We start from the raw sequence: 14,086 nt of genomic DNA on the forward strand, positions 1-14,086 counted from the left end.
ATAAATAAATATAAAATTGTATAAAGATCTTGATTGATCTTCACAATAACCTTGAGAGTTCCCTATTTTACAGTTGAAGAAATTGAGGCAATAATAAGTTAAATGACTTAGGAAAGTGTCATATAGCTAGTGTATAAGGGGGAATTTAGCAACCTCTAAAGATAACATTTAGTAATGTTAAATTTCATTTAAGGGTAGTGAAACAAAGATGTATTCTTTTCCCCATCCAGTTTCACAGATTCCCCTCAAGATGAGATCTAGAGATGAATCTTTGGGAGGTAAATAAACCCCCAGGATTAAGTATTATTGCCTTGGCTGATGTAACCCAGTTCTCAACGATCACTTTTAGATTCTAGAATTGCCTCACAGTGTACAACTATTTTTTCAGCTGTTTTAAGAACTGTCTCCCCAATGCTAAATTATCACAGGGTCCAAAGACAACATATCCCATTGCCTTGAACCTACTTTACAGTCTTCACAACTTCATAGTTGACCAGTTATGGCTTATCACTAACATCCTCATCCTCTTTGAAACTTAATTATTCTATATCTCATCTAATTAAGAGTCTGTGTTTCCATTTCATTGATTGCTTAATTGAATAAACTATTTTTACATAACACAGGGAGCTGAATTATCTTTGCCTCCCTCTTCCATACATTTCCTTCCTCACTCCCAATAACGTTGTCTCCTCCAGGCCCTTTAATTGTACACATTTTGAAGTCAAGTGAGAAAGGATATATTTGTCAGGGACCATGTTAGCTTTTTAGCACGTTTTAAATCCCTCTACTTACTCTACTTATTAATTACATAGCACATTTTCTGGTCTCTGCTTTAATGGGAGTGAAGTCTCTGAACTGGTGTGATTGGCTAATGCATTGGCCTATCAGAAAGAGTCCCGCCCCCCTCCTCCACCTGCCTTCCGGAGTCTTCTTTCCCCTTCAACAATAGGCACAAAAACACCTTGTGGCAAGTTTTTAAACTCCAAATTGTGGGGGAGGGTAGAGAAGAGGTCACTGCCCACACCTGTTGCCCCTTCCCTGCTCCCCCACCCCAAATGGCAAGTGGCTCTTCCTTCTGAGCCTGCGCAGAGGGCGCCTGCAGTTCCCAAGGGCTGATCAGCCTGGCCTGGGGCTCTCAGAGATCGTCCTCTAGGGCCTTGATTTTAGGCGCCCATGTGACCCCTTGGTCCTTTATTAAATTGCGCGGGGGGCCACCGGGACAAGTAGGTCAGCTCAGAACTTGGGTTTATATGCTTTATCCTCGGCGCTTTCCTTTCTGACCAGGTCCTTGGATTTTTTTTCCCTCACCCCTTCCTCCTCACAGTAGTTCTTTGGCTCGGGCTAGTCAGTAATTTCTAGAATAAACCCTTTAGTGCTCTTCACACCCAGACCTCCAGCCTTCCTGGCCATCTCACCCTAGGGTGCTTACTCACCCTCAAGCTTCTCCACGACCTGGCAGTCCTGGTCTGGCCAGCCTGGATTCCTTCTTTCTCTTCCCATGGCGGCAAGGCCTTTCCTTTCACTTCAAGCCCTTCCTTAGTCCTCAAGCTCCGAATGCAATCCAACCCATGCAGTGATGGGCAAACTATTCCCCGCGGGCCAGATCCAGGTAGTGGTTTGCTCGTCACTAGTGATTAGGGAATTGCTTAAGGTAGCGACGGGCAAACTACGGCCTGGATCTGGCCCGTGGGGAATAATTTGCCCATTATTGCCTGGGAGAAACAGAAACTGAAAGGCATCAGCATGAGCTAGAATGCGACCCAGAATAGGAAAAGGAATAGTCTCATTCTCAAGATAGCACCACAGTGGAGAAAAGTGGGAATGCACAGCCTGAAGAGCCAGTCCTAAAGGAAAAATGTATAGCTTCCCAAAGAAAGGCCACACTGGCTCTTCAACTGCTTAGGAAAGGAGATAGAGCTCCCGGAAGTCCAGCCAGACCCCTGGTGGAGGTCGGAAGAAATGCCCAGGGATCACTGGTAATGATGTCCAGAAACCCTCTTCCTGAGAAGAAGGCCTTAATGTCAGTGAAGAGCAAGAGATCAAAGATGAGTTTGAGGAAATGACTACTGGAATAAGGTCGAGGAAAGGCCAGGAAAATGGATAGGGCAGGAATATTTTGTTCCTTGAAGTCTGAAATTAAGTGTCAGGTGTGTGATGCTGCTGAGAATTTTTCAGTTAAGGAGCTGAAGAAACTATCATTGCTGTCAGGGATGCAAAAGGACTATTTGCTGTAAGGGAGAACAGGAGGTTTAAGGAGAGAGGGAAAAGTATAAAATAACCACTTTGGGAAATAAGACTGGGAAAAAGAATAATAGAGAAGGAAAGGAAGTAAGATAATGGGCAGAGTAGGACCTGGTAAATCATGACTCTTCTTAACCATGTAACTTTGGGAAGTTATTTTACTTTTTTGATTCTTAGTATCCTTAAATGTAAAATGATGGAGTTATATTAAATCATGTTGTTGTAGTTGAGGAGCAGAGAGGTCCTACCTGAGGATTTACACAATATATTTATAGTGGATGAGACCTTGACCTTTCCTAATTGTTAACAGTACATTTTCCCAAGGCCAACTGCATTTGATCTCTTTTCACTATGGTCTGCCATTCCAGTGTCAGTCAACATTAAAAAATACTCACCTTAGCTCAGTGGAGTGAGAGTCAGGCCTAGAGACGGGAGGTCCTAGGTTCAAACCCAGCCTCAGCCACTTCCCAGCTGTGTGACCCTGGGCAAGTCACTTGACCCCCATTGCCCACCCTTACCAATATTCCACCTATGAGACAATACATCGAAGTACAAGGGTCTAAAAAAAAAATACTCACCTTTCATTCCCACAACACCTATCATTCCCAACCTACATTCCCACAACACCTATCATTCCCAACCTACTAAGAATACATAACTCTATATCCCTCACTGTTTGATTTATTTGCCGCTTTTCCTACTATATGTGTGTATCTCATATATATAAATAGTTGTTTGCATGTTGTCTCTCCTTTTAAAATGAGAACTCTTCATAGAAGGCAGTTATTTTTATCTTCCTTTGTATCTTTAGCTCTTAGTTGACACATATATAGTAAGTGCTTAATAAATGCTTGCTGACTCACTGCTCAATATTGTAACCCCTTTGCTGGAGAGCTTAAGGAGTTGATCCACCTGGTAGTTCCAAATATAATTTGTAATATAACTTTGTGCTATGCATGGTTAATTGTTCAGGTGTATTGTTCCCCTTCACTGAGACAGCTAGACTTTCATAGTTTGTCTTATTTTAGGTGAAACGTTCTACTAATTTCAAATTAAGCAGCATTTCAAATAACTAAAAATTAGAATTCTCTTTTCAGATTTTAGGGCATTAAAATCAAAAATAAAAATTACATTCAATTTTAAATTCTATTTAAAGTTTATGAAAAATTCAGAATTCCTATATCACTGGTCAATTAAATGGTGCTAAAATTTTCGGTGGCGTTTGTCTCAATTTATAATCAATCATAAATTTTATATTATACATGCAGCATAATTTAAGCAATTGTAAAAAATAACACATTTTTTGATTATCCTTTATAGTGATAAAAACAAAAGAAGAACTAAAACAGTAAAGAAAACATTGGAACCCAAATGGAATCAAACATTCATTTACTCTCCAGTTCATCGGAGAGAATTTCGAGAACGGATGTTGGAGATTACTCTTTGGGACCAAGCTAGAGTTCGAGAAGAAGAAAGTGAATTTTTAGGAGAGGTATGTGGGATTATTTAAAAACTTAAACTGTTAATAACTTGTTGGAAAGTATAGTTATAAAAAGACCAATATATGAATTCTAAAACATTTTTAAAAACCAGAAAAAGTATATTATCTACATAATAAAAAAAGCTTCTAGGGATTTTTATTCTTGTGTCTTTTGGTTTGTCTTCAAAGCTGTTAAAATATCACAACTAAATAGTATGTTTTTAATTTTCTTCCTAAACTGGTATAAAAAATAACATAGGTGGTAAAATCTTTGTTTGGATTTAAATCCTATTTTACCTTATATCATTTTTTTGTAAATTTCATTTTATTTTAATTGAATTAATAACACTTTTATCTGCTGGGGTCTTTTACATACCTTGATTTTTAAGTCATTTAAAATTATTTTTGAAAAAAACCAAGACAAAACAAAATCCCAATGATAATGAATTGCTGAAATATAGGAAAAGAGCAGAGATTCAAAAGTATATTAATTGTACAGTGATTACTTACTGGAATAAAGTGGGAAATCAATTTCACCTTTTAGTAATTAGTTAAACAAAATTCAAGGAGAAATAAAATTTTTTGACAAATTTTAATAATATTATTGTATGTTTCCTTATTATTTCATATATCCTGGCCAATCCAATTTTATTAACAAAATCTTTTTAAGCACTTGCTACAGACAAGATACCATGCTAAGAACTGAAAATACAAAGGAGAAAGTCAAAATGGCCCCCACTTTTGAGTTGCTTATAGTCTAATTAAAGAATATGTGTGTCAATAAATATATAGACACTAATACAAAATATTTCAGGAGGGAAGAGACCTCCAATAGGAGGTGGTTCCTGGGCTATGCTCCAAAAGACACTATGGATTCTTTGGATCATAGATCAGCAGGAAGTGCATGGGGGTGCCACAAGTAAAAGGGACAAAAGTGGGAGCTCCACTTCACAGTCTTTATACTCTATATAAGGGTAAAAGCAGTTATATTTGTCTCTGTAGGTGTCATGTAAGATGAGGCTGAAAGCAATGCTATACACATTAAAAGAATATCTCCTTGATGTTTTCAGATCAATTAATCAATTGATTTAATTATTTTGAATTAAATTAATTAAATAAAATTAATTTTAGTGAATCCTATGATGGTTATAATAACATAATTCTGTTACCTAGCTAGGAACATCCTCATTTAATGCCTTCTAGTACTACATAGAAACCCTCAATTCTTTTCATCAGAAGAAGTAGTACCCTGATATAACCATAAAGCATAATCAGAATCCATAGCAGTCATTGTTTGGTGTTCTGTAAATTAAATTGTGTTTTTGGTAGGTTGAGGAAGTCATAATGTTGATTAATAAATTGTATTTATTGCTTTCCTGTATCATAAATAAAAATAAATAAATAGAAAATTCCCAATGCTCTATCCCCCAAAATCTCTATTTAGAATTTTTGTATTTTAACAATTTAAGCAGCTTGCTATACAAGATTAGGTGTGTCTTGATAAAACTTTACATGTGTAAGTTTTTTGTCACCTACTATATTTTAAACTATGTAGAATAAAGATCAGGTCTTTTTTTTTTTTTGTATTTTCCTCAGTGTCTTTTATGTAGTATATACTTATCAATATTCACTGAATGAATGAACTGAATTTTTTTCTGACTACAAAAAGAAATATGCTTTTATTCTCAATATTTCCAAGTTGTCGATGCCAACTTCTAGATAATTCTAGTACAGAATTGAGAAAATAGCTTTGATGACCCTACAACTTTAGGAGTCATTTCATGTTACTTTTCAGATCTTTCTAGGTACCTGGAAAAAAAAGAAAGGGAAATGGTTCATTTTCCCTCCTATCTCTCTTTGGACCAAAAACAAACGTTTTTCTTTTTTCTGTGTCTATTTTTTTATTTTAGTATTTCTTTACATAAACCTTCATTTCTTATAATTGTTAGGTGATTACAATTGGGGGGAAATTCTCATACTACTAAAAAGCTTTGAACTTTTCTAGTATGCTAGTTAGAAACTGAAAACTGAAAGTCTTAGATCTGTTAAAGATGTTTTATATTTTTCCCCATTTAAAAATTCTCCTTTAAAAGTTTTATTTTTCAATTACTATAATATTTTAAAAATTTATTCCGAAAGACATGCAGCCATGTAAGAGAACTTGTTTACTATTTCTATTTGCTTTTATAAAAACCACTGTGCCTGTTACTTCTGTAGATTCTAATTGAATTAGAGACAGCACTATTAGATGATGAGCCTCATTGGTATAAACTGCAGACACATGATGTTTCTTCATTGCCACTTCCCCACCCGTCTCCATATTTGCCACGCCGACAGCCTCATGGGGAGAGTCCAACACGAAGGTTGCAAAGTAGGTTTCAGTACTTTTTATTTGGTATATATTATTTGGATATTTCTGAGTGTTGAAATTTTATTAAGATGCAAAATATTTTGTGGTTATTTTATAGATTTATAATGATGTTTTCATGTTTACTATCAACTATGAACTCTTGAATCGTATACAATTATGAAATCATGTTGTATATGCAACATTCATAGAATGCTTTTTTTGGTTGTTGGATTTTTTTTTATCTATACCCCAAATGAAACACATTTGATATGTTTTTAACTTTAGCATTTAAAGTCTTAAGTACAATAATTAATTAAAATAATCTGGTACTTTGTTCAAAAGAGCTAATTATACGATGGATATGTACTAGTTTGGGGTTTCACCTAAAGATATATTTATTCTTTTCATTTTGTTCCCTGCATATAACCCTTGAACAGTAACTGTAATTATAACAGTATTTTCAAAGACTATTTCCAGTACAGAGAAAGTTGTTTTAGTCATAATAAATAATCCTGCCCCTTAATTTAGGGTAGAAACTTCCTCTTTAAGAAGTAGACATTTAGAAACAGGCATTCCTTTTCACAGTAAAGTAAAAATACTTTTCTTAATGAGGCTGTTGTGTTGTTACCATGTAGTAGGTTGATTTTTTTAGACTGGGCCTAAATAAGACCCACTGCTTCTAGGTGGATTTGTTATAGAATATTCTCAACTATATGGGTTCAGTTACTTGATTTTGAAATTTCTGGAGAATTTAGCCAAAATTCATGATCATTTATTTATTTATAAGCCATAATGAGCATTTGTTACTTTATGATGGGATATGTAGTTGGAAAGATAGCCATGACTGACTTAATTTCCAGGAGATAACTTCCTTCTGAGTAGGTGGGTAAAATGAGGAAAAATGCTTGATATAATGGAATCAGAGTAGATGAAGTCTGATAATCTTGAGAAAAGTTTCATAAGGATCTACTATAGTAGAGCCTACAAATCAATACTTCTCCATTATAGAATATACCTTTGAGAATATTCACATTCACTAAACTTAGTATTTCTGCCTTTCTTTCAAAGTGCTGAATGAACACAGACCCTTTCTAATTTCCCAGATTGTCTCTTTCTAGACTCCCCAAAGACCATTCAGACTCCAGTTTATATTTGCCACTACAATATGCCCCCATGGTATGTTTGCGAAATTTTTGGAATTAACATTTTTGTTACTATAATTATTTTTAAGGTGGTGGCTTTCTGGTGCCTTATTTTCATTAGTAAACTATCTCCAAATCTAATTGTTTAAAGGATTGTCATTAGAATACTGACACTTCTGAACCTATATTTCAGAGTTATGGCTTAACACTTGAGTCCTATATTTACTTATTGTGGTTATTTCTAGAAGAGAAGTTTAACACATATATATGTATATATACACACATAAATGCTTATATATGTATACATATATGCATATATATGCACACACATATGTAATTGTTAAAAATACTCTCGTGGCATCTCTAGTAGGTAGATGCTTGTTGTGAGTATGCATAAAGAATTAGGGCTTAGAGCTGGGTATTAGGACTTTGGACAGTGAATATAAAAGGACAATCATGAATCATGGTTATTTATGCAATACTCATTAATGATCAGAAGACCACTTCTTTAGGACTATATATAGGAGGCAATCAAATATACATATATATAATTTAGGATTTATGTAGGGATAGTTATGTGGCCCAGTGGATACAGAGCCAGGCCTTGAGTTGGAAGGATTTGGGTTCAAATCTGGCTTCAGACACTTCCTAACTGTGTGACCCTAGATAACCCCAATTACCTAGCCCTTCTACTTAGGAACCAATACTTAGTGTCTAGTCTGAAAAAGAAGGGAAGGGTTTTAAAATATAAAATAAGAAAACAAAAAATATATATGAGAATTAAGAACTTGGTTGATAGTATATTAGGAAGAAAGGTATCATCAATGAATACTCAATAAGTACTTACCATGAAAAATTAAACTATGTTATATAATTCTGGTAATCCAAGATTAAATTATCTAATGACAAAAACTTTATTTTCAATTATAAAAGATAAAACTTGGGCTGTAGAGATTATGTGAAGTTGAATTTTTAATATAAGTAAATGAGATTGATGAAAATTACTTTTTTCAGGCTTTATTTCTATTTTTATTTTTTCAAGAGATTTCAAATTTTACATTATTGATATCATCATGAATTATATGTGATTTTAAAAATATACTATATACATATTTTATAAATTCATTTTTAAACATTCACTATATTATAATTAACATCAATTCAAAAACCTTTCCTTTGTGAGATAAAATGAGATCCTGCTAACATTTATAATCTTTGCATTGGTGGTCCAAAAAGGTATTAATAAAAGAAAAAATTTGTAACAGGCAAGTGCATTTTCCAAGAGACAAAGAAAGGAATGCTGCAAATATTAATACAATTATGTTGATAGTCATATACTCTAAATATCTGGTCATAAACAACTAGGTTGTGGACAAGTTAGAATTTTAATGAATATGAAGATTTTTTTATAGCCTACGTTTGTATTTTTTCAAGATATGCGTGTTCCCTGACAACAGTGGGTAATTATAATTGTGGTGCCATTGATGAATATGAGATAGACCACTGGAAATTTTCAGGAAGAGCTGGCTCATAGCATTTTAAATAATAATCACTAAGACTGGTATTGTGTTTTGAAATTAATAAAATGTCTAATTCTTGAAGTGGTGTTTTTTTCAAATGTTGAAATTTCTCTAGTATATTATCTGGGTTTTTGATTCACTAAAAGGATCATTCATGATATTGAATTCAGTAAACACTGTTTAAGTCTGTTCTGGGTGCAAGGTACTATGAAAAATACCAAGTCCTTGAAATGGAGCTTATTTTGAGAAATTTGTTGTGCTTTTGAACTTTTAAATTTTAAATATTTACAGAAGTCTAACATTTTAACAAAAGATCTGCTTTTCATAATAAAAGTTAATTATATTTGTTTTGTACTTTTTTCTTTTCCCTGTAATTTTTGCTTTTCAAGTAATTAATATAGTAATTTAATCCTTTCCTTTGTGTCAAACTAACTGGACTAATCTTTGACCTACTACATAATTGTATATCACTCAGTATTAGTTTGGAGTATGTCACCTATATCACTCATCTTTACCACCTCTTCATTTCTTCCAGTATATATAATACCTTCAAGCTTCACAGCCATATAACACAGAGATATCAAACACCTAGTGCAATACTCTCAAGTATGCCTGACCTAGATTAAAATATAATTGGAAAATATTTAACAGAATAAATAAAAATACAATAGAATATATATGGTTTTCTGAGTGAATATGTGGCCTCCAGGCCATACTATTTGTGATGTTCTAAGAGAATTTTTTGGTGTCATTTATATAATTATTTAGGCATCTGAGGTTTTCATAGTTGTTCTTTAAAAAGCCTTAGATCAAGCATAACAAACATCATATTTATTAATCTTTGCCACAATGTTTATTCTGAAGGGTTTTTTTTAATAAGTAAATTTTAAACTTAATAAGTTTATAAATGCCACACTGCCGAATAGCCCTCAGAAAGTCCAGGGGGGTTTTCTAAAAAGCTGGTGATTTGAGTTTTATTAAGTAGACTTTCTATACATTTTCCATTTCTCAGCAAACACTTAGTACTATTAAATTTGCCTAATACTGCTAGTATTTTTTTATCGGATGAATGTCAATAGCATTAGTTGAATTTCTGTCCATTTTTCAAGCAACCATTTTTTTTTCTGAGAAAATTGTTATTCAGCTCTTTTTTCTGTTGATGAAAAGAACTGTTTTTTGTATTTAGAAAATTTAATTCAGTAGTTATTTACTAAGCATCCACTATGTGCAGAGCATTGTATAAGGCATTAGAAGAGATATAAAGATCTAAAAAGTCATGGGCCCCCACCACATGAATTTTATAATGTAAAAAATGTATAGGATATAAGCAAATATCTTTAAAATCTGCCCTATTTAAAGTCCATCCTTCTGCTTTATTAAAAATTCTTTCTAGAGCTTTCCAAATAAATAGTTAGGAATCTTATTTCATTTATTTTACTACTTAATTGGTTAAGGGTTGGTGGTTCAGTGTAGCAGTAGAAAAAACTGAATGGATAAGACATTTTGGATTTAATTTTAAAGAATGCTTCATGGCATTTGGTAAAAAAAAAAATATTCCTCAATCACAAATTCATTTACTAGAGACAGCGTATAATCCTAAAATTGTATTTTTTCAGAGAGTAGTCCTATTTGGTTGGAATTTGGAATATGTGATGAAGCTGGAAAGATATATTGGAACCAGATTGTGGAGAACCTTGAGTGATCTTGATCAGAAATTTATACTTTGTTTGGTAAGCAGTGGGGAGCCCTGAAGGTTTTTTGTTTGTTTGTTTCTTTGCTTTTTTATTTTTATTTTTTAGTAAGGCACTTACATGTCAAGGACTTTATATAAGGAACATTAGCTATTAGTGATTAGAATGGATTTGTAAAGGAAAAATGAGAGGCAGGAAGATGTAGGTGAGAAAACAGCTTGTCTAGGTAAGAAGAGATCAGTACTTACGTGCAATAATGGATACAGTAGAAGTTGACTTGATAAGACTTGAGAATTTATTAGACTTTTGGGATATGGAATATAGAAGTAACAAAGATGTTCCCAAAGTTATGAACCTTTGTCACTTGAAGAATGGTGCAAACATTAAGAGAAATAATGAAATTAAACAGAGGGGGAAACTTTTTAGGAAAGATGAAAAATTAAGTTTTGGACATGTTGAGAGTGAGGTATCAACATACCATGGAGTATAAGATCTCAAGGGAACATATATTTAATATTTAGTTTCACAGGGTTGATAATTGAAGCTTTGAAAGTAGATGAGCTATCCAAGGAAGAGAGCATATTGAGAGAAAGAGCTCAAGGAAAGAATTTGGTGGACACCATTATTAGGAATGAGAAGAAGATGAAGAATTAGCCACAAAGACAGAAGAACACAGTAAGAGATAGAAATAAGGAAAACCTTGAGAGTTTACTATAAAAAGTAAGTGAGGTGATGCTATCCAGAATGAGGATATACTCCATGGTTAATACATGCTACAGACAGGGCAGAAAAATGACCTTTGAATTTATTGGGCAGGAGGACATTAGTGACCATGGAGAGAAAGATCTGTTTCAGTAGACTAGTGGGAATGGAAGTCAGATTATAAGAGGTTGAGGAGTGTATGGTTGGTGAAAAGAGGAGTTATGATTATAGATGTGGACCTAAATGCCACCTCTTAATTTGATCAATAAAAAAACTGAGGCCCCACAAGGAAAAAATGCCCCTAATTCCAAATTCAATGTTCTGTCTATGGGACCATATATAGATTAGTCTTTCTACAGCCTTGGCAATAAAGATTTAGGGAAAAGATAGTATAATAGCTCAAATGAGTGTCTAAGTCTATGGAAAATTTTGTTTGTTCATTAAGATAGGGGAGACTTGAGTATATCTTTAAAATGAAGGGAGGAGAAATGAAAGATGCATAAGATGAAGGGGTATAAGAAGATTGGAAAAGAGCCAGACTTTGCAGAAATTGAAATTCTATACAAAGGATTTAATGTTTTATATTAGAGGTAACAGAGAAAGATTGGAGTTATTGTTGAGAGGGAGAGAGAGGGGGAGAGAGTGATAGTGTTAGTTTTGGGATAAAGTAGTCAGACTTCCACTTTGAGGAAGATCATTTTGGCAGCCAAGTAGAGTGAGAAGAGACCTGAGGTAGGGTGGCCAATTCAAAGGCTTTCACAATAATAGAGGTAAGAGGTAATAAGGGCCTGAACTAAGGCAATGATTATATGAGTAGAAAGAAGACACATAAGAGATTTTGTAGAAATAGAAGTAACAAAAGTTGGAGGATGGATTTGTGAAGAGATAATATGGAGACTAGAATGATGTCCAGGTTGCAAACCTGGGTGACTGAAAAGATGATGGTGCCTTTGACAGTAATAAGGAAGTTATTAAGAGTTTTAGGTGAAGATAATGAGTTATTTTGAATATGCTGAGTTTAATATGCCTTGAAGAGTTGCTGTAAGAATAAAAATGAGACGATATTTGTAAATAATTTAACACAATGCCTAGCACAAAGTAGGTCCTTAATAATAAATGATTATACATTCCTCTGTAGTATATACTTCTCAAAACAGGCATTTGTTAAAGCAGGAATAGGGCACAGGACAGAAACCAGGTTTGGATATGTAGATCTGTGAGTCATTTGCATAGAGACAGCAGTTAAGCTTATGGGAACAGATGAATTCATCATATGAGATAAATATAGAGAGAAAGTATAGAGAGAAAGGAGATGAGGACTCAGAAGAGAACCTTTGATTAAACCCAGTTGGAGGACTTGGCATAGATTTAAGTCTAGCAAAGGATATTGAAAAGGAGTCTGCAGATAAGTTACTTGGTCAGAAGAATACCAGGAGAAAACATTGTCATGAAAACACAAATAGATGAGAATATGTAGGAACAGAAAGTGATTAATAATGTCAAATGTTTCAATGTGATCAAAAATGATAAGGATCAATAAAAGGTCATTGGATTTGGCTAGTAAGAAATTAATGAAAGCTTCAGAGAAAAAAATCATTTTAATGATGAAATTGGAAGCCTGATTATGGAGAACGAGAAGAAAGACATAAACAAAGAGTAGGGGTAGTTTTTCAAGTTGTCTGAGAAGAGTTGAAGAGATATAATTTAGAAGAATGATAGGAACTGATGATAGCATTTTAAGAATAGAAGAGGCTTCTTCATATTTGTAGGCAATAGTGAAGGAACTGATATATAGAGAGAGCTAATAAAGAGAATGAATAATGCTATAAGGCATTCTTCTGGGGCAAATGAGAAGTGATGAAATCAAGACTACATATAGAGTTGTTGACACATGTAAAGGAGATTAGAGTAAAGGAGGAGATATTGGAGGAAGTTTTCAGGGGGATGAGGGATGTAGAAAAGTGATGGAGAGAATCCAAGGTAAATAACCATGATTTTATTTGGTGAAGTATAAATCAATATCTTGAAACACGAGAATGGGATGGTGGGTCATATTGGTGACTTAAGTAAAGAAGAGAAGGTTTAGAACTGCCATTGTGGTGAGTGGGATAGAAAATTAAGAATGGAGCAGAAGATTTACTTTGCTAAAGTTTGAGATTAGATAACACAAATTTGTTGGGGACCCAGTGAATAGAATTATGACTTCCTCCAAATCTAATCAGTAGCAAAGGGCCAGGAGTGAAAATGCAGAGGGTAGAGGTGGTCAGAGTTGGGCTTTTATCAAGCGTTGGTGACCAAAGGACAGAGAATAAAAGAATTAGAGAGGAGAATATATAGTTCAACTGTTTCATCAACCAAGTTAAGATTGGGAAGGAAGGAGAGTGAAGCCAGGTCAAAGGCAAGGGGAAATTAGTGAGGAATGAACCTTTCTAAAGAATAAATTTAAGAGTATTAAGGTATAAGAAGAGCCATGAATTTATTTTTTTAATTTTTAAACCCTTACCTTCCATCATGGAATCAATACTGTGTATTGGTTCCAAGGCAGAAGAGTGGTAAAGGCTAGCCAATGGGGTTAAGTGACTTGCCCAGGGCCACACAGCTGGGAAGTGTCTGAGACCAGATTTGAACGTAGGACCTCCTGTCTCTAGGCCTGGCTCTCAATCCACTGAGCTAACCAGCTGCCCCTGAGCCATGAATTTAAAGCTAGAAGAAATCACACTTCAAATCTGGTACTCTATCCACTCTACCAGTTAAACATCTTAAAGAAGATTGATAGTGATAGAAGAATTTAAGTGTTCTTGAACAAGTGAAACATTTGATTAGATTGATTGTAAGATCAAGAGTACAACCACCCATATATATAGCTGAGATGAGGTGGAATGGAACAGTAGGTGAAATGGAAGTTGAATAAACTGAAGAACTTGGAAATTAGTGTATTTTATTCAACATCATTATATGTA

At 34.1% G+C, this 14,086-nt stretch overlaps 1 protein-coding gene across 15 annotated transcripts in view; it reads left to right on the forward strand.

The window, feature by feature from the left end:
• RIMS2 (regulating synaptic membrane exocytosis 2) overlaps positions 1–14,086 on the forward strand; it is a 505,770-nt gene that overhangs the window by 145,098 nt on the left and 346,586 nt on the right. For all 15 annotated transcript variants that reach the window (XM_044658242.1, XM_044658245.1, XM_044658232.1 and 12 more), the window contains 2 exons: positions 3,562–3,733; positions 5,939–6,092. In XM_044658242.1, the coding sequence (XP_044514177.1) occupies positions 3,562–3,733; positions 5,939–6,092 (326 nt within the window). The remainder of the gene's footprint in view (positions 1–3,561; positions 3,734–5,938; positions 6,093–14,086) is intronic.

This window comes from Gracilinanus agilis, chromosome 1, assembly GCF_016433145.1.
Source record: "Gracilinanus agilis isolate LMUSP501 chromosome 1, AgileGrace, whole genome shotgun sequence".
NCBI lineage: Eukaryota > Metazoa > Chordata > Mammalia > Didelphimorphia > Didelphidae > Gracilinanus > Gracilinanus agilis.